This window comes from Balaenoptera physalus, assembly GCF_965194825.1.
Source record: "Balaenoptera physalus genome assembly, chromosome: 17".
NCBI lineage: Eukaryota > Metazoa > Chordata > Mammalia > Artiodactyla > Balaenopteridae > Balaenoptera > Balaenoptera physalus.
In genome coordinates this window covers 27,963,955-27,991,096 of record NC_138895.1, presented here as the reverse complement: position 1 = coordinate 27,991,096, position 27,142 = coordinate 27,963,955, and the positions used below count along the sequence as shown (strand labels likewise).

At 36.0% G+C, this 27,142-nt stretch overlaps 1 protein-coding gene across 9 annotated transcripts in view; it reads right to left on the bottom strand.

The window, feature by feature from the left end:
- Positions 1 to 27,142, bottom strand: part of RALYL (RALY RNA binding protein like) — an 881,748-nt gene that overhangs the window by 687,498 nt on the left and 167,108 nt on the right. Inside the window, exon 2 of one of the 9 annotated variants that reach the window (XM_082434025.1) lies at positions 14,755 to 14,849. The exons of the other annotated variants lie outside the window; for them this stretch is intronic. Within the exon in view, the coding sequence (XP_082290151.1) occupies positions 14,755 to 14,772 (18 nt within the window). The 5' untranslated portion in view covers positions 14,773 to 14,849. The remainder of the gene's footprint in view (positions 1 to 14,754; positions 14,850 to 27,142) is intronic. 9 annotated transcript variants of the gene reach the window in all.

Below are 27,142 nucleotides of genomic sequence, written 5' to 3'. Positions count from 1 at the left end.
TTAACCAAATAAAATGGGTTTTAGGCCCTGGTTCTAGGTGTGGTCTGAAAATATGACAAAACTTAGGTAAGAAGGCAAACCCAGGAGAAGTCAGTAAATATGGTGTCTGAATGGTTGCTTCCTGGACCTGGGGGTGCCAAGACACTAATCTCAGAGACAGTGATCTCAAGGTGTAGAGCAGCAAATCTAAACCAGTGGTGTTCGGCTGCTCTTCCCTCTCCAGTCTGTGTAAGCGTTGCCTGAAGAACAGGGCTGAACTCAGCCTGCAGGTGAGGGCTACTTTAACCATAGGTGAGTGGACCACGAATGTCAGAACTCTCCACTTCTCTCATGTTAATTTACATACACACACACACACATACACACACACACATACACACACACCACAAACCTTCTATCATAGACCTGGAACCTGTAAGAAAGTTGTTCTCAATAAATATTTGTAGGATTGGATTAAACATATAAATTGAACGCTTTTGAGAAGCTGCTGAAACATAGTTTTCTTGTTATTCTGAACTCCAGAAAAAATGTTCAAGGTCGATAAAGCAGTAACAGTTCCTGGTGGTTTAATTGTCTGGCATTGTGCAATGATTTGCTCAGTTCTATCCAGACACTTCTGTACATTAAATGGACAACTGACTGGGTAAAATAACCAGCTTTATAAAGTGATGTTCATGGCAATCTAGCTGCAAAACATCCTGAGAGGAATGGATGTCAGTGGGATATTCAATGAGTTCTTGCAAGGTGAACTGAAATGAAGCAATGGTAAACAGAGGATGAAGGAAAAAATGTATGCAAGACAATTTCAAGCTCAGTCATAGCTTCAAACAACAAACCACTTTTCCTGATCTCAGGAAAAGTCACAGCATTTCACAAGATGGCCTGGCACAAAGGTACCAAATTGTAAGATCTTTACTCAAAGGAGGTGGGATGAATTGGGAGATTGGGATTGATATATATACACTACTGATACTATGTATAAAATAGATAACTAATTAGAAACTATTGTATAGCACAGGGAACTCTACTCAATGCTCTGTGGTGACCTAAATGGGAAGGAAATCCAAAAAAGAGGGGATACATGTATACGTATAGTTGATTCACTTTGTTGTACGGTAGAAACTAACACAACATTGTAAAGCAACTATACTCCAATAAATTTTTTTTTTAAAAGTGATTTTGTCAGCAGAGCCTAAGAGGCAAAGCTGCAGACACTAACGCTCTGCAGAGAAGCTAGAGTTGCCAATTCCAATCAAAGCTAAGCAACACAAATGAATAGAAGACTAAAATATTCAGATGCAGTTTATGCATACTTTATTTTTTCTGCTCAGAAAATAGACAATAGGAGCCTATGCCATTGCCTGGATTAGAACCAAGAGGAACCTATAGGTAAAAAGTAGTTTTAGAGAAAATATGAAGGATGGGTTAGATTAAAAATAAATAGGACAGATGAATGGATAAAGATGTGGCACATATATACAATGGAATATTACTCAACCATAAAAATAAACGAAATTGAGTTATTTGTGGTGAGGTGGATGGACCTAGAGACTGTCATACAGAGTGAAGTAAGTCAGAAAGAGAAAAACAAATACCGTATGCTAACACATATATGTGGAATCTACAAAAAAAAAAAAAAAAAATGGTTCTGAAGAACCTAGGGGCAGGACAGGAATAAAGACACACACGTAGAGAATGGACTTGAGGACACAGGGAGGGGGAAGGGTAAGCTGGGACGGAGTGAGAGAGTGGCATGGACATATATACACTACCAAATGTAAAATAGATAGATAGTGGGAAGCAGACGCATAGCACAGGGAGATCAGCTCATTGCTTTGTGACCACCTAGAGGGGTGGGATAGGGAGGATGGGAGGAAGATGCAAGAGGGAGGGGATATGGGGATATATGTATATGTATAGCTGATTCACTTTGTTATACAGCTGAAACTAACACACCACTGTAAAGCAATTGTACTCCAATAAAGATGTTAAAAAAAAAAAACTAAATAGGAAGAGATTCTAACTAATCAACAAGGGACAGGGGGGCTTCCCTGGTGGCGCAGTGGTTGAGAGTCTGCCTGCCGGTGCGGGGGACGCGGGTTCGAGCCCTGGTCTGGGAAGATCCCACATGCCGTGGAGCAACTAAGCCTGTGTGCCACAACTACTGAGCCTGCGCGTCTGGAGCCTGTGCTCCGCAACAAGAGAGGCCGCGATAGTGAGAGGCCCGTGCACCGCGATGAAGAGTGGCCCCCACTTGCCGCAACTGGGGAGGGCCCTCGCACAGAAACAAAGACCCAACACAGCCAAAACAAACAAACAAACAAACAAACAAACAAACAAGGGACAGGGTATTCACCTTAGAGAGGATAGATTGGGCAGGCTCCTCTGAAGCCTGGAATCACAGATGAAGCAGTAACAGACAGAAAACAAGGTCATCAGTGGTTAAGGGATGAAGGAGAGACCTTAGCACAGTAAGGGTTAGAGATACCAGAGATTTGATATGGACGGGGTGGCACCGAAGGGCCAAGAACAGTATCTGCACAAGAAAGATGCAAAAATGGAAAAGAAATGGGAAGGACAGCAAAGCAAAGAGGTAAAGAGCTTAGAGTTCTGAATAATAACAAGATGGAGGGGCTAAAAATACTACAATAGTAAACATGCTTATTATAAATATTTCATAAATATCAACTCTGTATTATCAGAATTTCTATTTGTGTATACTCATGTATTCTGACATGTTTACTTTCAAGCTTTAGACTGTATTAATTTTCAAGTCTCCAATAAAATCAATATTTTGGCATAAAAATTCCAGGCCTGAAAGAAACATTAGAAACTTTCATTTATCAATTTCCTCTACAATTAGAATAATTATTCATTCATTCATGCAATATATATTTATTAACTCTCTATTATAAATATAAATACACTCTCATGATAAACAGTAACCATTTATAATACAAAAATCAACATGTAGAAATAAAATTATGTTTAAAGAAAAGTTAGCTTGTCAGTCAGTCATTAACGTCAGTAATAGAAGCACCTGAGGTTTACAGTCATCTGAATTTGGCAAATCTAGTCAGATACTGGATGTCAACTTGCTTAAATACTAATTTATATAATTTAAAAAATTAAGCAATGAAGTATTTTTTCCTCATTATTACTGGTATTGCAGTATTTTATTCCTTATTATTATTGCAATATTTTATTTATTATTATTACTCACTGAATAAGTACCACAGAGGAAGATAAAATCAAGCACTTGTCCTTAACGAATTTCAGTTCAGGGTGGAAACATCCAAGCAGGCAAACCACTGCATTCAGAGTAATTATGGATAAGTGAAATAGTAGAAATTCATAGAAGGTACAACCGTGGTCCCAAATAAGGAGAAATTAATGCAGGTTGGAGGGTTGAAAGAAGGCTTCATAGAGGGGAAGAACAGGTAGAGGTATAAAGTAGTAACAGGCAATCTGGAAAACCACCACCCAGTGCATAGTACCTGAGCTGTCCCATAGCATGCCTTGGAGTTATAGTTATTAGGTAATATCCCCATTAGCCTCTGTGAAGATCCCCAAGAGTAGGATGGGGCCTTTCTGGTTCACTGATATTTAACACCGGCATCGAGCACAGGGCCTGGCTTATTGTCAGTGCTCAATTCCATTACTGGATAAGTGAAGGAATGTGTTTCCATATTCTGGAATATGGAAGCAGAAAGAAGAACAGGGCTGAAACAGGTAGGGCTGGAGAGGGACAGACTGGAGAGTGTTTTAAAAGACAGTATTGGTCATATTGAAAAAGAGTAGACTTTACTTCAAAGGTGATATTTCAACCAATTAAATTCATTAATTACTTAGAGAAGACATGAAAAGACCCATGGATCCAAAAGATACTATTGGGGTAAATATAAAGTGTTATGGATTGAACGGGAAGAGACCTTTTACTAAATACAACAGAATTTTGTTTAACTTCTATGATGATGTTTTTCCAAACTGCCTTTTTGAGAAGAGGCTAATATTTCCTAATGCAAAGCACACGAGTACCATTGATCTAACAGGCTCTGGGAGCATCTTCCTAAGTAACATTAAACAGGAAGCTCCAGTTGGTAGCTGTACCTAGCCCAGTACACAGCAAGACTATATACTCTTTGCCTCCCAAATAATTTTAATAGTAGATATAACAAGGCAAGTGTTATGCTGGTCAAACTACAATCTGGTTGGTGCCATAATCTTACACATTCCCCACTTTAGTCATTTATTCACTTAGGTCACTGCACGGCCCCTGAAAGTATTTAAGTGTGTTATCCTAATTTACATACAATACTCTTTTTTTAAAACAAGATAGAAAGAGAAAATTGTAGAATTTAAAAGTATGGTAACAGAGTATTTCTTTTGAAAAACAATATAGTTTTCTTTTATGTAATAAGACACGTTTTTTCTTGATTAACTGTCAGAATTACAAGAATTTCTTAATAGGTTAATTTGTATTACACTTAATCATATGCTGCTCTGTGAGATCATGCGTTGCAATTGCTATGAAATATAAACCAAAGAAGAAGTAAGTTCCTTTTCAAATTTCCCTCACACTGTGGCATATGCCTTTATTATAAAAACGAAATTCTTGTTACACAAGATCACATTATTAATGATAGATAAACATTTTAAGAAGTACTAGTTGTTTTAATGTGAAATTAGACACATTGGGGATTTTTCTAAGCATGATCAGTAAACCAATTGCTGTACCTCAGGGCCATATCTTAAAATTTTTATATAAGTCGTTTCTGTCTTATTTTTAATTGTGAAAACATATCCAATTGTGGTTAGTCATCTGTTCGTATGCAGCTTTTTTAGAGAGGGAGAATTAAGAAAAGAAAAAGAATTACTTTAAATCAGAGTAGAATTACTTAACTCATTTCTTCCTTTCAATTATAAAATATAAGACTGCTTATTCTGTTTGGCCTTCCAGTTTTTCAATTTTGTATTATTTACATGATTCTTTGCTGAGCTAGGTAGAAAGGGATCAATGTTAGGATTGATAAATGTATGTACTTTGCTTGCTTTTCAAAGTGCAAGGAGGATGTATCAGATATTCCGAGTGAGCAGAGCAATGCTTATCTGCATTGCTGAAGGTCTGCAAAAGTCCCATAAATTGTAAGAAACTGACAGAACTAATATTTCATACCACTGTGAATATAACTTGCTAACAGTATAAAGCTATCAACAGTAAATATTCTTTGTACTTTTCTGTGAGAGGATTTTCCCATGAATTTTCATTAAGAGGTAACCTACAGAACTAAATCTTTAAAATACATCCCTTTGATAGAAATTATTCTTTAATGCCAATACACACAGCTGTCAATTTCTGATCCACTTTGAATGTAGAATTATTTATTTAATTCTTTACTTCTATGATGTCTACCAAATGATCAATGGTTAAGCATTTTATATCACTTTTTAGATTTTCTTTGCATTTGAGAGATTTGCATACTTCCATTGTGACTCTTGTTTCAAATTCGGAACAGTAGAAAAAGCTGGAGGCCTTGCTGGGATTCTGCTTATCTGATATACATTATATATAGTGATTACAGCTAGGACAAAACACCAGCTTCAACAGACTTTCCCATCCAGATCATATCTTTTTTCTGTAATATACTGATATAACAAAGGAAGCCAAAGCAAAGCACAACTTGACTAAACAAAATACTACTCAGGCATGCAGAAGTGACATGAGATGAATCTGCATTACCTTGGCTAGCTGGGTCCCACTGTAGCACATCAAGGATTAATGGGCATATGAAGCTTAGGTCAAATGTTTATTTATTCAGTAAGCAATTATGGAAACCCTTGACTTATCCATCACCATTTGGAAATAAACACCTACTTCACTGATTTCTTTAGATAATGGAAACTCACGCCTTAAACACCAAAGCTTTTGGTTTAATTTTCATCTTCTGTGAAATGTATTAGATATTTCTCTGTTATCTCTATGCTGATGCCTTCACAGCGATTAACGTGTGTAGGCCTGGTTGCTCTCATTCTAAATGACCTGGAATGACTATGCTTTTGGAGTTTTATAGATATGTATTTTTAAACTGTTCTGTACCTTCACTTACTGTCAAGGTATTGTTAACAATTTTTGCTACTGTGAATTTAACTGACTTTATAATGGGTTTTTTTTCTTTTAAAATTTTTCTAAGCAACGGTTTCCTGAGTAACAGTTCGGTTCTCCTCTAAAGTAAAGTAGATCAATTTTAGTGTAAGTGTGTGTGTGTGTGTGTGTGTGTGTGTGTGTCTGCGTGCATGCGTTTATATTGCATTTAACTTATCAGTGCAGTTTGATTAAAATACTTTTTCTTATCTCTATAATGATAATGATAATAATAGCATTTACTCTTTACCATGTGCCATGCTCTGTGTTAATCACTTTACATATGTAACCTAATTAAATCCTCATTACAATTCTGTAAGTTATGACCTCTTATTGCCTACTATAGTCTACACATGGGAAAACTGAGGAAAAAGATGTTAAGTGAATTTTCCAGGTTCCCACTGAAGGTAGTATTAAGAGATGGAGCTCAATAACCCAAGGCTGTCTGATTCCAAACACTCTACCTTCTACAACGTCCAAGTGATTGATATTTATTATTACTGAATAGTGAATTGAGTAGTCACTTCAGGATGAGTGAAGCATATCTAAACAATGGTTTTCCTTACTACTGGTCCACACTGACATAACATGATTATAGGTATATAAATGCAAAACTGATTTTTATTATAGACAAGCAGCATTTTTTTAACTGTTTATCTTAGATTGGAGTATAGTTGATTAACAACGTTGTATTAGTTTCAGGTGTACAACAAAGTGATGCAGTTTACGAAACAAGCAGCAGTTTAAAAAAGGAAATATTAAGCACTAACTATGTGCCAGATGTTAAGGAACTGCATATCTACTAACCTCATTTATATCTCAAGCAACAATTATCTCAAATTTAGAGTCAAGGAAACTGCATTCAAAGAGCTAGAATTTGAACTCAGAATTTCTACATGCTAACCTGCATGTTTAACCAAATTAAGAGGAAGGTTAACATGATTATGTAATAATGAAGATCATGCCACATAAATATACTTGAAAAAATGGTAATGTTTAGTCCAGAAAAGGCAAGGCTTAACAGAGACATGATACCTGTCTCATAAAGTGAAGGCGTGATTTCACGGAGAAGCATCAGATTTGCATTAGGTCTTCCTGCTAGCAGGACTACGAAGAGCCAAAAGTAAATTTCAGCTAAGTGAATGTTTCATTGTCATTGCCCTGGGCTGACGGAGGATCTGTTTTCTAGTCCATTTAGGTTACCGTCTTTCAGTGGTTCTCATGTATGGAGTAGAGCAAGTTGCAATTTTGTTCACATGGGCAAATGGGAAATCACAAGTCTTGGTACCGAGACTGACCCCAGGTTCCCCCTCATCTCTGGGTTAACCCCACCTTCAGTTCATGTCTGACCCAGTCTGGTTTTGGTGCTCTTTTGGTATGTGGCACTCTTTGGCTCTTATGGTCTTTGAGGATATCTCTTAATTATTTGTGAGCTCATCTATGCCTGCATAAAATATATTTTATTTAGAATGCCTAGGCTCTTATTTTGTGATTTCAGGTTAATAATTTTGACATATTTCCAGAAGTATCAAAATGACATTCCTTGGAAAACGGTAATGTTCTATAAGAGCACTAAGTATCATCATTATTTATATTAGTGAGATTCTAAATTATTATCACTGGAAGTTTACCTGAAGACATAGATGACTAGCAGTGAGACAATATGTTAGTTAGCATTGGACTTCTTTTTTCAGGGTAATATTGTACAGAATCCCGGAGTATAAAACAGATCAGAGAGGGCTGGCTGATTTGAAAGTCTGGCAGCAGCTGCACAGTAAGTTTCATCTCCACTCAAAGTTTACATTAATGTGCTTGTTTTAGTAGAAATCTTATATGTTTCCCCAGAGAATTAGCTGGGTTAATATTGCTAATAACAATCAGTTCCAAGATGTTTTATTCATTACAGCACCACAGCTAATTTCAGCCTTTTAGATTTATTAAAATATACCTCCTGATTAATTGATCTTAACATTTTTAGTTCTTTTTGGATAATTCCTATTCTACATGCTTCCATGTTCCTAGTACAGTTAGATGCATTTCTTTCTATCACTTAGGAAATCAGTACTATATACTAAAGCACAAGTGTCAGCACTGTGGTCTCACTCTGTGACTAACACTAACCTCTACGTAACTTCCCTCACCTCTAAAATGGGATAGTGCATAAACTTCCCATTTTACAGAATTATTAAGAATATGAGTGTTGTAAAAATATTCTATAAAGTTTTATAAAAGTTGGAGGAATGTAAGGTATCTTTTATTCTCTAAAAAGAATGTATATTAAAAACAACAACGAAGACAAATATTTCATATCAAAACACTTTAAGCTATCTCTAATTTCTTGGTGCACTCATTTACTACTTTGGCTAATGCATAGTTTCACTTTTTCCTTTGAGTTGATTTGAGCTGTAAAAATTGTCCAATGGATAGAATATGCTATGGCACACAGCATGATGCTGGAAATTATCAAGCACCTAGTGAATGTGAGCCCCTCTTTATATTATCTTCCCTTAGAGAAAAAGTTGATGGTTAAACAGAGAGAGAGAGAGAAAGAGAGAGAAAAGAAAAAAACTCTACTTGCTTAAAAGGTGAGTTGAGTATCTTTTACCAGCTTTTACAAGGTGTATTGCATGCCTATTTACAAAAGTAAGGAAACTGTCAATTTGATGAAGTACAGCTCACAACTCATTAGTGTGGAACACAGAAGAAGTATTCCACATCAAAAATGACTGCTGAAATATTCACAATTACCAGCTGCTCAGAAACCATTTTATATGGATAAAAAACATGTCACATTTAATTTATCAGATGCTTTCTACTGCCATACTTTTCTTTCGTTCAATGTACTGAAAAGTTATAAAAACAACTTTAGTCTCGCTGTAGCCATGCATAGACATTAAGAATAACACAAATCCATTATCTACTACGATATAATTGTATCTACATGGGTGAATAATCTTCTACAGCTTCTTTGCACTCAATTCTGAATTAAGTATTCCTTTAAAGATATTTGAATACACAACACTCAGTATCTCTATTAGAAAACTACCATTTCAATATAAAGAAAAAAAAACCACATTCATTCCTGAAGCTATATTCCTTGAATGAGCTGACATGATTAGCTCCATTTCTATAGTGACTAAAATGGGAAACATCATCAGAAAAACAATGCTGTATTAATTTTCTAACAATATTGAAACGAATCAAATATGCACTCAAACACTTGTGAAAATAAAACAGTAATAGTCTAGCTTTCCACTGTGTGTAATTCTGTGATGTAGGCTTCACGTAAAAATGTAATAATCAAATTAACCCTTTGCAAAGGTCATCAGACACAACCAACTGCTATGACCTACTAACTCTACCTTGAAAAGCCCAAGAATAAGCAGACTAAAACAACCGTATATACACTTACTCACACACATACACACACACACACACAGTATAATTATCCCCAAATAAAAACAAATGAACAAGCTAACAATAATCCATGTGTAGGTTTCAGTCTTGCATTTAATCCAATGTAAATGGTGTAGTGTTCAGACTAGTGTCTGCGGAGGGCCTTGCTCTCCTAGGCTCTCAGTGAACATCATTTCTGCTCCACAGCACTGCATGTCATCGGCTCAGTCGTGTTATGGACTCTGAATGGGTGGCCCTCACTTTCTGCTTTCAGTATCAGCTGAAGCTATGGTTATGGCTCTATTTAAACTGTCATCAGAAGCTGTTTAAAACCATGAAAAAGAAATAAGGCCTGTTTCTTTAGAGTTTGTCTCTAAAGAAATTTGAAAATTCCCTAATAATTACAGATTTGTCTTATTTTTAAATAATTCCCCAACCACTCTAAAAGTATCTATTAGAACACTTAGCTCTTTATATACTTTAAAAATATCCTATCCTGTCCCTAAAGTATATAGAAAGTTATAATGAAGCTCTTCCCTGATATGAAATAAAATATTACTATCTATCCTTCCTATAAATTTATTCATACTTTACTTGTTGCAAAAAGGATTTTTCTAATGCCAGGCTATAATTGAAGAAAAAAGTGAGGAAATTCACTGAAAGAAAAAAAGAAGGGAAGGAAAATAAAGCCTGGGTTGTATCTATAGACAAAATATATGGACCTTGGAGTTTTGTACATTTTCTAGACGTGAACAACCATACTAGCTCCAGTGGATATAGCAGTCATCATAAGTGAAAAACATTCAACTGTAGTGTCCAAAACATTAAAAAAAAAAAAAAAAAAGCTACTGAGGAGAAGTACAGCTGTTCCTAGAACTGAAGACTGAGGGAAAATTCTCCAGTAATCCATGTAGAGAAGTCGCTAATAATAGAGTAGTATAACCAAACAACCTCTAAACACTACAGAAGGTTTCCCAGGATGGTCTTACACTGTCACTTAGATGAATACAGTATAGTTTTTTCATGTTTAAATAAGTTCCATATTGAGAAACATCCTTCGAATGTTGACCACTATTCTGGAATAGCACATCTGAATGCCATTCATTCTAGTCTTTAATATTCATTAATTTATTTATTGAGCAAATGTTCAAGGAGAACCCACTACTTGACCAATTGTTCCTGGCTTGGAGAAACACCAGTAACGAAGATAAACAAGATCTCAGTTTTCCAGTGGTTTATATTCTAGTTGAGAGGGGCAAAAAGAGAGGTGGCAGAAGTGTACATAGAGAGGAAATAGATAATAAAAGAGTAAAGGAATAATTGAACCTAATAGTTCTAGATCTGTGCTATAGAATAAGATAGCCACTAACTACAGCTGGCCCTTGAACACTTGAAATATGGCTAGTATGACTGAGAAACTCAACTTTTAATTTCCTTTGGTTTTAACAAATTTAAATTTAAAAAGTTGTATGTGGCTAGTGGTTACCACACTACCAGCACAGTTCTAGACAGTGCCAAGTGTTATGAAAAAAGAAAACATGGTGAAGGGGGATATATGGCAAGGAGATTATATTTGAGCCTAATTCTGAATAAAATGAAGAAGCAGCTATTCAAACACCTGGGACATAATGATCCAGAAAAAGGAAAGAATAAATACAAAGGCCATGAAGCACAGTGCATGATTAAAGAGACAAATGAGTATGAGAGTTTGAAACAAGGCCCATGTGACCAAAAGCTTAACATCAAAGGCAAAGGCAGGAGGATGAGGCTAAAAAGGACAAGTCACCTTTACATATTTGTAGTATTGGATTTTGCAGTAAAACTAATAGGTTCACTCTAAGAAAACATGAATAATCTGAGTTCTATACTGATTTCGTACTCCTTAGCTGATAACATATTCCTGGTCCAAAGAAACAGAACCAAGTAAAATTTGGAATGCATCATAAATAATGTTGTTCTTTTTGGCTTTCTCAACAAGTGAAATAAATTTGATTAGAGATAGAAAAATCATGTTTTGAGCCTATCTTCTTATAAGAAATAATATCTTTTCTATGTTCTTAAGCTCAGTCTATAATTTTGAGGGCAAGAACTGTTGACTCCTTTTTAAAAGTGAAAAAAAATCAATCTGAATCTAACCAAAGAGGACCACACTAGGAAAGTTAATAAAGTTAAACACTGGGAAGGACAGGAATTTACATGACTGAGTGGCACTTGGAGTGCTCTAGAGACAGGACATTTTCATAGGCTGCTTTATTTAGCATCATCATCAACTGTGCTATATGGAGGGGCAATCAGATGCCAGCTTGTAGTCTACAGACTTCAAGGCAGTTGACTTTGGAATGTAAACTAGAGGAAAACATTTTTCCTTAGTCAACCAGAATCTGAGAATCCATAGCCCCACTCACTAAATACATACCTCAGGTGATTATGGCAGAACCTCATTACCAAAACTATGGGTTCACCTCTACCTTCCCAAAATGATGTATTATGTCTCAATGTATCAAGACAATGTCATGTTTATTGTAAACTTTTCTTTTAATATGACCCCACTTCTGAATGTAACCACTTCTGATTTTTATTTTAGACGTGATTTTTCTAACCTGGCCAAGACTTATTTTATGCCATTTGTTCCTGACTCAATATATTTAACAAATCAAAAACTAGAGGGCTTAAGTCTACATTTTCTGAGCATAGATAAAACATTTTGCTTTTGTTTTGTTTTTAACAATTCATTGAAAAGAGGCAAGAGTGGATCTTCTTCAAGACAAGTGAGTTTGATTTGTTTGTTTTTTTATTAAGTTTCTTGGATAGACAAAGTTGAACTCTCTCATTCCAGTCACACCAAGTTAAAATGATAGTGAAAGGACAGTTCCACCAAGTTAAAATGATAGTGAAAAATAAATCTTTTACCTGGACAATGGTATCACTGGAAAGACTATAGAAAGTACAGAAGAAATCATTAAAATGTATTCTATGATGCTGGCATCCAGGTTGAAAACACTATAAAAGTTTCTTCTACACTTATCCCACATGTTACCATTAATCCATGTTGGATTACTTAAATATAAATCTAAAAAGAAATTTTCTGTGATTAATGCCTTTAACTCTAGAAGAATAACCTAAAAAATAATTCTCTTGCCTCAAAATCCCAATGTCCCCATTGTACTCAAAGTCAATGCAGAGCTAATTAATTCTGCAAGAGTGTGGATAGAATAAGTCAAAGATTACCCATATACACCCAAATGTCCATGCAAATAGTATGGAATTTAAAAAGCAGAATGTAGGTGTCAAAATGAAAGCATATTCAGCTTGACAGGAACCAAATGCAATCAGGAAATGAGGTTTCCCCCATATGAATACCAGGGACCTCATTAGTAGTTCCATTGAGGTAGACAAAAATGAAGCCGAAAAATTCAACTTTCTACCTGCCAATATTGTTTTTGATGATCAAATATGTAAATGACTTTAAATATTGACTATGGTGAGCTAAATGTGCTAAAATCTATTTTTTAAAAAGTATAAAACATGGTCTCCTTAGAGCTAGCCTCTCTGGTCAAATTCTAAAAAAAATATTTACTATTGAGGTGAATACTCTAAGGGATTATCTGCATTAGAAAGTATGCAACCACTGACTTTTCCAAAGATAGCTATCACAATTCCAATTCCCACATAAGCCATTTGACTCAGTTCTAGAAAGCCAAGCTCATCTGACCTAAACTGGAACACGGCAGAACTTTTTCTGAAAATGAAGGAGTCTGCAAGCTTTCTAGACCAATCCACTTGTATTAAGGAGGAGATCATTGCTGACTCAGCCAGATAAGGAAGATAAGGAAAATCTCCATGGATTACTATTAGGGAAATGGGGGTAGACAATGAGTGGTCATCTCAAAGTCAAAAGTTAGAAGACTTCATGGTTCTTCTAATGGTTCTTAACATTTTTCTATTTTAGCTACTATTAAGACATATGTATGATTTTCTCCATTAGACTGAGAACTTTCTAAGGATAGACTCTGCTCTCAGTTCATGTTAATAGTTTCCATTGTGCCTCACACAGGGTATTTCATTTATAAGAAGACCGTTAACATTAAAGAACACCTCCGGCTCCTTACTGGGCACTTTTGTATGTCATCTCACTGATATTCATGAAAGACTGATCAAACAACTAAAACAATGCATTTAGGTGTCCAATGTTAGCATACAAAGGTAAGGCCATGAGTTGGTTATTTAAAAGTGTAAATTCAGAGGGAAGGGAAAATGGGGAGTTATTAACTGCTGGGAAAAAAGTTTCAGTAAGGTAAGATAAATAAGCTCAGAGATCTGCTGTAAAACATTATACCTATAGTCAACAATAATGTATTTTTCACTTAAACTCTGTTGAAATGATAAATCTCATATTAAGTGTTCTTACCACAATTTTTAAAAAGATGTTAATTTAGAGTTAGCCTTCAGATCATTCTCCTGGTAGGGGAAAGAACTCAAAAACAAAAACATAAGTAATACATAATTAACCATAGGTAAATGGAGTCTAAAGAAGCTATGATTACTCTTCTGTAAAATATTTAAGAGTATTTCTGTCTTCCTCTGCCCTTATGGAAAATTTGTTCCTTAGTTCAGGAAGGTAGTAGAGTACAGTCTGCTCTTATGTCTAACTGGTGTGAAATAAAAGGACCACTGATGTATTTTTAGGGAAAACACCTAGGGACCTTCAATAAGATTTAACTGTCTGGGTTCACGTCTGGATCTTAGATTAGTTTCCAGGTCACCCCTCCTCCCCTCTGGCTCTTCTCTGAATCCAAAGAATGGCCTCTGGGGATGCATCATTGCTGCCATTATACAGGCATACTTCCATTAGAGTCCTTCTCAGCTTCTGAGAGTCACTAGGAAGACAGACACTAGCAGCCAGCAATAATAGGTTGGAGTTTAAAGTAATAAACTCGGAGACATTCAAAAGGGGAAAATCCTTAAAAACCTGAATATTATTATCAAGGTTCTTCATGAAATGTGAATAGTTAAGATGGCTCTTTATTAACCTGTTCCTTCATTGATCATGTGGTTACTTGTTTTTTGTTATTTTGATTTTTTTTTTAATGGGACCAAATCTTGTATAATCCTTCTATTTGCATTTCTCATGCTCCTGAGTGACTTCTCCTTTCCCTTTGCCTTCTGTTTTTTCCTTTGAATCAGACTATCAACAAATAATGGGCACTGGATCAAACCTTGTGTAATGCTTTCATTTCCTTTCCTCAAGCTGTGGACCCTTCCGCTTCCCAGGTGCCTTCTGTATTTTCTTGAGAATCTGACCCTGAAAGTACTAAAAGAAAAGTATGTGATAGGTAACCAGACCCATAAGGCTCAAAAAAACAAAAATAAGTGAGATGACACTTCAAACTGACATTTTAACAAAATGTCCTTCTGTTTTACACACAAAAGTTATTGTCTTTTCCTTATAAGGAAAGATGTTATTTGAGAAAGTCACATTGCCTACGGCACCAAGAGAAAGTTACAATCCAGTAAGACATGGAAGAAAACCTATAAAAAGTAGATTCAACAACTCCCAAATGTTGGAGGAGGGGTTATTAAATGTACAGTTAAATAGCATTGATTATTTTAAGAACTTCATAACGCAAACGTAATTTCACATGATTCAAATAATATAGCCTATACCTGTTTACTATAATGTATTGTACAAATTTAAGGAATCGTTAGGATTTGCAAGACTATAATTGTAGGGACTTCTCTTGTGGTGCACTAGTTAAGACTCCACACTCCCAATGCAGGGGGCCAGGGTTCGATACCTGGTCCGGGAACTAGATCCCACATGCATGCCACAACTAAGAGTTCACATGCCACAACCAAGGAGCCAGTGAGCCGCAACTAAAGAGCCAGTGAGCCACAATTAAGGAGCTGACGAGCCACAACTAAGGAGCCTGCCTGCTGCAACTAAGACCTGACACAACCAAATAAATATACAAATAAATAAATATTTTAAAAAGACTATAATTGTGACTGAATCATTCAGAAAAGATGGAAGCTATGTGTTTGATTACAGAATATTATGCTTAACAAGTCAAGGCATGTGTAATATTATTTGAACATTGTCACTGATATGAGAAAATAAGACAATGATAAACTGACTTTCTTTTTTTAATTAATTAATTTATTATTTATTTTTGGCTTCATTGGGTCTTCTTTGCTGTGCACGGGTTTTCTCTAGTTGCAGCGAGAAGGGGCTACTCTTCATTGTGGTGCGCATGCTTCTCACTGCGGTGGCTTCTCTTGTTGCAGAGCACGGGCTCTAGGCGCGCAGGCTTCAGTAGTTGTGGCTCGCAGGCTCTAGAGCGCAGACTCAGTAGTTGTGGCACACTGGACTTAGTTGCTCCACGACATGTGGGATCTTCCCGGACCAGGGCTCGAACCCGTGTCCCCTGCATTGGCAGGTGGATTCTTATCCACTGCACCACCAGGTAAGTCCCTGATTGACTTTATTTCTGCATAACTTAGTAATAGCTAGATTTACTTCGGTGACAAACATTTCAGGGAAAAAATTAATTTGCATAGGCTTTTCAGGTAAGTTTTTCTTATTCAGAAAGCCTTTCTCATAGACTCTGAGTGTGACCATAGTTACTGACTCAGGATGTATAATGAAGAACGAGCTTTCAGGACTTCCCTGGTGGCGCAGTGGTTAAGAATCCACCCGCCAATGCAGGGGATACAGGTTCGACCCCTGGTCCGGGAAGATTCCTACATGCCGCAGAGCAACTAAGACTGTGCACCACAACTACTGAAGCCCACGTGCTTACAGCCCATGCTCCACAACAAGAGAAGCCACCGCAATGAGAAGCCCGTGCACCACAACAAAGAGTAGCCCCCACTCGCTGCAACTAGAGAAAGCCCCTACGCAGCAACAAAGACCCAACACAGTCAAAAAAATAAAATTAATTAATTAATTAATTAAAAAAAAAAAAAAAAAGAACGAGCTTCCTGGGGATTTCTGAGGATGGCTTGAAGAAACCTGTGGAGTCCAAGTTCACAGAGTCTATAACCTATCCAAAATAGCAGCTCTTTTAAAAGGTAAATTTGGGTTTTACTACATCCAAATGATAGGAGGATGATTATAAGAATTTGATGCTGTGGCTCCAGAGTTACACATACTGTAGCTGTATAGGATAAGATGAACACTCTTCTTTCTGTGATTCAGACACACATACTCTGGGATACTGCTTTAATAGTAAAGATCACAGACAGTTGTTATAAATGAAACAACCCTGAAATTACAATGATGAATATTATGGTGACTAGCTGCTTGAATAGTTCTTAAAATATTATTGATACAAGTTCAGTCTCTGCGGAGATGTTCTGATTAGCCGGGATAGCTAAGCATTAGGATGATACAATGTGCATTTTCAGTAAATGGAATAAATATTCACTATTCTTCCTGTTTATAGAGAAAGTAAGTATATTAAATTCCTCAATAAAATCCAGCTTAAAATATCAGTGTCTCTTTATCATTTTCAAGATAAAATACTGTCCATTTTGCATAGCATACAACGCCCTCCATGGCCTTTCTCACCAGGCTCAACTTTTAAATCTTGTCCAAATGAACATAATGGTTTAGTTTTATAGAAATTCTTGAAATTCCTCAAACATACCACCATGTCTGTACCTTTGCATATGCTATTTTCCTTGCAATAAGTGTTTAAAATGTTGGTTATTACCCAACTGTAACCAGTAATACCCACTGTATTGATTTCATGACTCATGACTTGGTCACCAATGACACTTTGAAAAAATATGACTGAGGGAAACAGTATGAGAAAGGAAATGAGTCTTAGATAGAACTTTGTGAAATCCAAAATTTAACTGCTAGTTTAGGGAGAATGAACCTTCAAAGAGAGGGGAAACCCAGATACTTAGAGACAAATACAGGTATGCTGTGAAGGAAGCAAAGGGAAGAGTATTTGGAAAAGAAAGAAACTATTATTTTTACTCATCACTTACAACATAGTAGCTGAATAACAGCCATTTGATGAATGCACCATATGGTATTCCGCCAGCTCACAGTAGATAATAACTTTGGTTATTTCTATCAATAGTTCTCAGGACCAACAATGCTATCACATGAGCCATCTTATGAATGCATCTTTATGCCCTTGTTCTACTATTTCCTTAGCATAAATTCCTATAAAATTATCAGAACGATGCTGTAAATAGCATAACACTTAAAATATAGTATATATAGCCAAACTGTCTTCCAGAAAGACTGAAAACCATACTCTTGTCAACAGAAGATTAGAGTGTTTATGTTTTTATGGACCCAAGCTACTGGAGCTAATACTTTTCATTCACCTTTATAATCAGATAAGTAGAAATATTAGTATTTCATTATGTTTTTAATTGGCATTTCTTTTATTTCACTGAGGTTATGCATCTCTTCACATATTTATTAGCCATTTCTATTGACATTGTGAACTTAATGTCCACATTTTTCTAATTTCTGTTGAGATATGAGCTTAGTTGCTCCGCGGCATGTGGGATCTTCCCGGACCTGGGATCGAACCCATGTCCCCTGCATTGACAGGCAGATTCTTAACCACTGTGACACCAGGGAAGTCTCTGTTTATGATCTTTAAGTTCTTTACATATTCATGATAATACAGTTTTTTTTCTGATTTACCAGTTTGTTTTTCATGCTTTAAACATGAAATAGTGCTTTTAAAATGTCTTGATGGGATTTATCTGTTTTCCAGTCAGGCAGAGACTCTGAAAAAACAAAGACTCATGGCTGCATCTAAAGGCATCAGATTGCTCTGCATCCTCACTATGCAAAACAAAAGGTAGCTCGATAGCACAGTTGTCATTTACAATGCAAGAAATTGATGGTAAATTAAATTATGAGGAATAAAGGAGTTCTAACAGAATCTGCTTATTTAATAACAAGTCACAGTGATTTATATTGCATTAGTAAAAAAAATACTTTTATTTACAACAATAGAACAGAAAAAATTACACAAGGAAACACTAAACCTTAAAACCTTATAAAAATATGGTAATATATGAAGTGAACAAAAGTGCAAAAGTTCGTGGCTTAAGGCATTACCTTTCAAGTACACATTTGCCAAGGCAAGACTTTTTTGTGTGTATATACAAATATCACACTCCAAAGCGATTGTTGTTGACAGGTGAAATTTAAGCTCACAAAGGACAAAGGTAATGCAGTAGGCAGTAATTATTTGAAGTATAATGTCTATCAGATTAATGTAGACTTAATGAATGATGCTCATTGTGCATTAATACCATATGACAACTTCATGAAGAGCTCTTTAAAAGCTTCGAGTTTAAGAAAACTTGGGATAACTTGGTTTTCAAAGAAGTCACTCGGAAAACTGACAGATTTCTAGGTCTAGAGATTTCTACTGTTTTAAAACTTCCAAAGAGCAATCCTTGTCTACATCTGGAAGGTTGACAGTCTTTTTCTGTGAAGGGACAGATGGAAATATTTTAGGCTGTGTGGGCCTTACTGCATCTGTCACAACTATTCAACTCTCCTATTGTAGCAGCAAAGCAGCCATAGATACTTGAGGTAAACAAGTGAGTATGACTGTGTTCCAATAAAACTTTATTTACAAAAACTGGCAAACTGGATTTGGCCCATGGGCCCTAGTTTGTGGATCCTTGGTCTACATGATAAAATTCAAACACACAGAGCCCTTCACATCACATCACAAGATACCTCCATGGGCTCATCTACTACTTTCCCTCTACAAACTCTCTACATACTGCCATACTGAACTTATTCCTGTTCTCTACATTGTGCCATTTCATGACACAGCTTGTTTTCACAGCCTAACTCACTACTGTGTAGGAAGAAAAGTAAATTGTGCCATTTCATGACACAGCTTGTTTTCACAGCCTATCTCACTACTGTGCAGGAAGAAAAGTAAATTTCCCTCTATACTTCTGAGTTCTTGGCTCAGACTCCTGTAATAAAAGACATTAACAAGAGGAAAAACAAACAGAGTTTATCAACATGTATACCTCATGTATGCATGGTGGGTACTCAAGAAAAAATGAGTTTCCCTGAAGTGGCTTAGAATTCAGGATTAAATACCATCTTAACAGGGGGAGTGGGGATGCAGGCCTCTTAGAAGTCAGTTGATTTTTAGGAAAAATGAATGAGTCCTTAGAAGAATAGATGGGAGGTATCACTGCTTGTTACAGTGTGTCTGGGTGTGGTGTGGACTTCCAGTCTCCTCTCCTGTGATAAAAGTCAATATTGGTTGATGAAAATCCCAGGGACGGGACCAGACTGTTGACAGCTGAGTTCCTTTTGAAGGATAAGTCTTTAGGCAGATAAGCAGAGTTCAGAGAAAGCCTCTATCTGCATCTGCTGTTTTTCAAGTGTCTTCAGATCAAAATAATCAATATACCAAAGTGGCATATTTTGAAGTGACATGTTCTGATACATTTCACTACCTAGAATGTCTTAACCCATTCTTCCCCTGGAAAATACATTGCATCATACTCCTATCCTCCACCCCTGCTTATCACAAGGACTAATTTATAATCTCCAGGGTAAAGATTATATTCCATTCATTTTTAAATCAACTGGATCTGGCTTATGGTGAGAGCTCAAAAAAGGTTCTTTCTGAAATAAGACCAGAGAAGTCATTAATATAGGAGGTAGAGACTGCTAGTTGCCTCCCAATAGCCATTAACATCCTTAGTAGTAGAGTTTGTATTTTAAGTCAAACTAATGGCTGCCTTAAAAAATGACATTTTTTTTTTTCATGGAAAGGCATTTTACTTTAAATATAGCAGTGTGTACATGTCAATCCCAAACTCCCAATCTATCCCTCTCTCCCACCCTTACCCCCCGTAACCATAAATTTGTCCTCTGAGTCTGTTTCTGTTTCGTAAATAAGTTCATTTGTATCATTGTATTTTTTTTAGATTTCCCATATAAGTGATATCATATGATATTTGAAAATGACTATATTTAAAGCCTCCCTGGCAAAAAAGTTCTGTCCAATGGAATCAGCACAGAAGTAATGTACACAAATTCTGGGTCATGTCCTTAAAGGGAAAGGACATAGATTTTTATGTGAGAAAAAAATTATGTTTTTAGGGGCTTCCCTGGTGGCGCAGTGGTTGAGAATCTGCCTGCTAATGCAGGGGACACGGGTTCGAGCCCTGATCTGGGAAAATCCCACATGCTGCGGAGCAACTGGGCCCGTGAGCCACAATTACTGAGCCTGTGCGTCTGGAGACTATTCTCCGCAACAAGAGAGGCCGCGATAGTGAGAGACCCGCGCACCGCGATGAAGAGTGGCCCCCGCTTGCCGCAACTAGAGAAAGCCCTTGCACAGAAACGAAGACCCAACGCAGTCATAAATAAATAAATAAAATTTAAAAAAAAAATTATGTTTTTAAATTACTCTCATTGCAGTGTCTATCATACATGATTACATTGTCACGTTAATTATACTAAAAACTTAATATAATTATAATTAATATACTTAATGTTAGTATTCTGATCTTAAAATGTATTGCTACAGAATATGAAAATATTTATTTATTAGGTGGGTATATAATTTTTTAAAATACTCCTTGCTATTATAACTGTATTTTAAAATAAAAATAGCTTAATGTTTAAGGCATAAACTAAAGAATTAAAATTTTCAACCGTCTACCTGTTGTAGCAATTATTTCAATTGGGAAAAGTTAAGCAATTAGCTAAGTGCAAAGAGAAAACACTCTAATTTTATCTCCTAGAAAAGGAATGAACAGTCCAATTAGGACAGTGAGTGGTCATTAGCAGAGAAATAATCAGAAAGGTTAGAATCTGATACAGTTTAAAATGTACCATGAGAGTATCTTAAACAACATACTAAGGATTAGAGTTATAAATAGAGTTTTCCTTGAAATCCAGGTGCCATAATTTATACAATCATATATGGCACTATAATGTAAGCAATCATATATGTATATTAAATTGTTAATATGAAATTAACCTAGTAGTTTGTAATGCGTTAACTACTTATTATTTTTAAATAAACAAATGACACAAATGTTTTTATTCTTTGGATTTTTCCCCAAGAGACACAGACCAAAAGTTACCTGCTATCCATACAGAATGGTCAGCAAAGTGCAACTTTTGCAGGCCAAGAAGCAGGCCATCTTGAGATACTAACTGGGCAACATTAAAACAAATTATGCATCTCCAGCTTAGGAATAGAGGTGGATAAATGAAGAAGAATATACAAGAGAGTTAAATTCAGGTTCAGATTTGTCAATTGTCGGTTCAGATTTGTCAATTGTCAGTTCAGACTTTGTTAGTTTTCAACTTGAAGGTGAAGTACTTCTGAATGATGACACTTTTCAAGCCTTGGCTTTACCACTGGTGGCTGAAATGAAGGCATGTCAAATGCCAGAAAAGCTGAGGCAATCAGGGAACTATGAGTTTAGTATATTTCATCAGTTATGAAGAGTGATTTTGTAGTCATGGCAGAGGCTGTCAGAGGACAGTATAATTACAAGAATTTATCCAGGAAAGGGGAAATCTAAAATTCAGTGAATGAAATTGACTAGGACATCAAGAATGTAATGTAAGAGACTCACTTGGTCATTAAAAATATATGTAGTTTGATGATAATGAAATAATGAAGGTAGTATTCGAGAGTGAGTGGTGAGGTGTTCTGTCCCCATAACAGTGAATCTATAAAAGTGGACTTGGTGACCTCCACTGAACATTCCACAGAAATGTGGGTGTTTTATATATTATATAGGAAATATAAAGGGAAATCACTCTCCTTTCCCACCAGCACAACAATCCTTATGCTACAATGGGAAAGGTTATTGGAAATCTGGGCATGGATAAAGCATGTATACAGTTTGATCCAGGCTTCCTAGAATTAAGAGTACCAGAGGAAGTAACAGTGCAGGAGGTAAAGAGCAGAAAGAGCCTGCATGATATATTTAGGACCATTTCCTAACGAAACCATGGTGTTATGGGTTATGTGGGAGGCACATGTCAGTGACAGAATTATGAATTTAACACCTTCAGAATCCCAGGTAGGAGGTAGAAGGCTACAACCAGTTTCCCCAAGTGAGAAATTGTGTGGAAATTGGCATTCATGCATTTGTGAAGTAGGAAGAAAGCAGGCTGCAGAGAAGCATGAATAGTTCTATAATAGTAATACTAAATAGTGTAAAAACAAGAGCATCACACCAGTCACCAAAACTTAATTTTAAGTAAAGTGTTTACTGAAAAGTGTAATAATGAAAAAAACATAAACAGGGACTTGAAAAATTCCAAAAGGAATACAATCCTTGCAATGAAATTCCACTGAATGGGTTCTTAATATGTTGAGAATTTTAATATGTTTCAGGCACTCTTCAAAAGAACTTGATGAAGTTAACTTTAAATGAGGAAACTGAGTCACGCAATGGTTAAGAAAGGTCACTAGTAAATGGCTCTAAACTATACTACCAGTAAAAGTTCATCTTGTTTGAAGTACAAACTATGAATAATGTTACCCACAGTCATAGGAAGGAAGGAAGGCAGGAAGGAAGGAAGGAAGGGGGGAACAAAGGGAGGAAGGGGGGGAAAGAGGAAAATTAGCCACATATCAATTAAAAAACTTGATTGATTCAACAGTAAAACAACCAAGATATTCAATAGTCAAATAACCAGTAGATTTAGTTGAATAGTGCAAATCACCAATATACTAATCTTAAACCAATTAGTGAAATAGAGACCCTTTAATTCATCAAAATACATGTTTAGTAGATAAAGTATCATCACTCACAACCCACACACTATCACAAACACACACAAAATTCACTGGAGCACAGTTCTATGGTTTTAAATATGCTATTAACTAACTATATTACATGATTCAACTACATAACACAAGAGACTCACAAAATATTTAAAAAGATGATTACATAAGTGCTGTAGTGACATTCCAATCTCTTTTAACACATTCTAGTATTCCAACCCTGTGATTACCAGAATAATTGCTGCACTGAGTCATGCTGTAGCACTGTCATCTGTTGTAAGATGGCATGTTTAAAATTTTAACAGACAACACACTTGTTTGATGATGAATGATGGAAATCAGAATACAAGAGAAATTTCCTTTCATGGTAAATCCCTGGAATTTACAATGTGTGGTCATGTAGGCAGTCCATGATTTTCCTCATTCTGTTTATTTGAAGATATTTAATTTAGAACTACATTTCAAGTGACTTTACCTACTATTGTACTGGTCTACCAATTGAACATTGTGCATTGAATTGCAAAGAGGAAAAGAGACTTCCTTTTTAAAGAGCTCAGCCCTAGGCCAAGAAGTGGAATGACTTTTTGTTTGTTAAGGGACATATATGGAGGTAAAAGGAAAGCATTATTCAAAGTTCCAAGGAAAGCCTTTTTCAGAAACCTAGGTCATCTAAAACCTTCTATCAAATGATTTTAAATTTAAAGGAACAAGAAAATGAAAATGTTTTTTATAGCTAGCTTGTTAGATTTAGGCAAAATTTATGATACAATCGAGTTATTTATGTGTTATATGAATGCCACACTGCATACCTTTGTAGAAAATAGATTTAATTTTGTATGCAATATATTTATCATATATTTATGAGCTTTTCCTAAAACTTGAGGCATGTTTTACTATTTTAAATGATCATGAGGGATTGTAACTCATCTAACATTTATTGAAACAACTTCTATTTACGAATCCCAAGTTGGAGGAAACAGAGATGAGTAAGTTATGGTCCTTGCCCTTAAGAATCATGCGACGTACTGCAGCCCATCTTTGCTTGGAGGAATATTATATCACAATTTAGAAGGAAAAAAAGACAGCTTCCTTATTTTAAGCATCTCCTCTATTTAGCTTCTACCCCAATCCTGGGCCCATAACCCAAAAATAGTTGATACTCCCAAATTCTATTTGCAGACAAAGTCACTAACTTTACTATAATAATAGCCTTTTCACTAATTTAAATCATATGAAATGATGGATGTGGGGTAATGGATGAAAGCATCCCTGCATTCTAAATTGATCTGCAGAGGAAAACAAGGTTTACAGCAAAGGGGGAGGAAGGTCTGTGATCCAAGAGGGTTGGCTGGTGTCAGAGAGACTGGAGACTGATTAGGGAAAGGACATGGGAAAAACAGGAGCTGGTCACGTCATACATGGTCACTGATGAATGAAGCCATTCTAGATTTGAGGTATCCAGCTCAGCTTCATAAAAGGTAGCCTTAACCCCATATTAATAGAATAAACAAAATCAAGTCTTGGTTAAGGTAAGGTCTCTGGTTTTGAATCTTGACTGTCACTGACAAGCTACTGAAATTCTTTGTACTCTCTTTTCCCCTGATGATTTTCCTTGTTCTGATATCTGCTTTCTCTGAAATTAAAATAGGTATGTCAGCTTTCTTTTGAGCGTGATATATTTTTCTCCATCCCTTTAGATCTAAGTCTGTATCTTGAAACCCTTTCAGCTATAATCTCTCTATACCTATACTGTAGCCCTGTTAGCATGGTGGTAGTGTACAGAGAAGAGGGAGAGTTCCATGATCTTATGACTAAGTCTCGGTCTTTTAGTGGCCCCATGTTCCAAGATTGTGACCTACACAAATAAGGGTTTCTTAGCTTCCCCCCAACCGCCAGGTGACAAAGGAAGACAAGAGGTACTGTAGTGGCAGAAATCCCCCCTACCCCCTTAAGATCTTTTTCCCTGAAGAGCAGGTCTTTGTGATGGAGAACACCCTGAACATATTTCACAATGATTACTCTTCTTTTCTCTTTTCCAGAACCAAGAGAGGATCTTAGTTCCTCAGGAGGTAAAACCCATGAAAGTATGGGTGTATTCCCTAAGACTGTACTACTCGGAATTTTTCACAATCATACTAGTCCATAGCCTCTAGCAATTCATGAAAATTATCATTTAAAGATTCCTTGACCAGTGTACTACTCCAGGGCTTCTGCTCCAGATCTTGGATGTGCCTCTGGATTAGCCTCTCTCCAAATTTCAGCATGGCAGTTTGCCACGAGTCCTCATTTATCTGATGCTTCCAAGAAAAGCCATTGATCTTCAGTTTGTTCAACTTTTTCTTGTTGTAAGGACAGGATTGATGACTTCCAAGATCATTACATGTTGAAGCTAAAATCACAAGTCCTGCTTTTAAACCTCTTCCTTTCCTCTTTACTTTCCCGACAATCGACTTTCTTTCCCTCTTCTTTCTAGTATTAGACCAAGAAAAAGCTTTTTACCACCATACAAACGATAATCTTCCTTAACCAATGACATTTCATTAGGAAATTTAGATATTTTGAGACATCTTAAAAAATGAAAACAAGTTGAAGAATGGTGCCATGATAAGTCACAAAGTCTAAGTAAGAATTACTTTCATGGAAAATTCCAAGGCATGGAATTCTTTTACTCCTAGAAACTCAAAAGTTAGACAATAAACAGAGGCATTGCCAAAAGAGATAAAAACTTCCTAACAATCTTAGCTGGAACCATGAAGGATCTAGAATCATATTTTAATTTTCTGCTCTAGTTCATTTGAGTCAAACGAACAAACAAAAAAAATGGAGTACACAGAAAGGCACTGGGAGAAAAGAAGCCTTTATACCTACACATAGAAACAAGGTTATTGTGTTCCCGTACATAGCAGGTATTAAGTAACCATTTGCTGAATGAATGAATAAACGACTCCATTTCACTTTAACTTTAAAGCCAACTGCAAACATAAATTAAGTTCTGTATGTTTTGTATTTGTATTTAATTGTGTTATGCAGCCAACACACAGGACATATACATATATAAAGGTGACCCTTGAACAACAACTGTTTGAACTGCATGGGTCCACTTATACCTGAATTGTTTTCAATAAATATGTATTACAGTACAACACAATCCACAGTTGGTTGAATCCAGCCAATTCAGAGGGATGACTATAAAATTATAGGAGGATTTTCTACTGCAGGAGGCAAGGTTGATGCCCCTAAGCCCCACATTGTTCAAGGGTCAACTGTAATTACATGTGGAATGCAACTTTATTACAGTGAAATAAACTGGGAGTGGGACACAGGTTTGTTTGTTTGTTTTGCCTGTGTGTATGTGTGTATATATATACATGTATGTGTGTATATATACATATATACACACACATCACACATATATATACATATACATATAGACCATATATATATATTCATGTGTAGGTATATATGGTACACATACATACATAGAGAGAGAGAGAGAGGAGTGGAAAGGGGATTGGCAACCTGAATAGATAGGGAAAATTTCAAGCTTAGAATGCCCACCATGTACCTACCTATAGTTCATATCACTCTAGATTAGATAACACACATTATTTGTTGGTATTATGCCCTTCATGAAAAACCTAAGCAAATATAGTGAATCTGAATCTGATATCATTTTTCTGACTTTGACAGATGTGTTTTCTTTCCTATAAAATCAATTCTACTACAGAAATTCAGAATTTCAACTATAAATGTTGGAATTTGAATATGGAGAAAGTGTTTACCCAGCTTACATTTTTAAATGAAAACATTTTACTTAAGGATT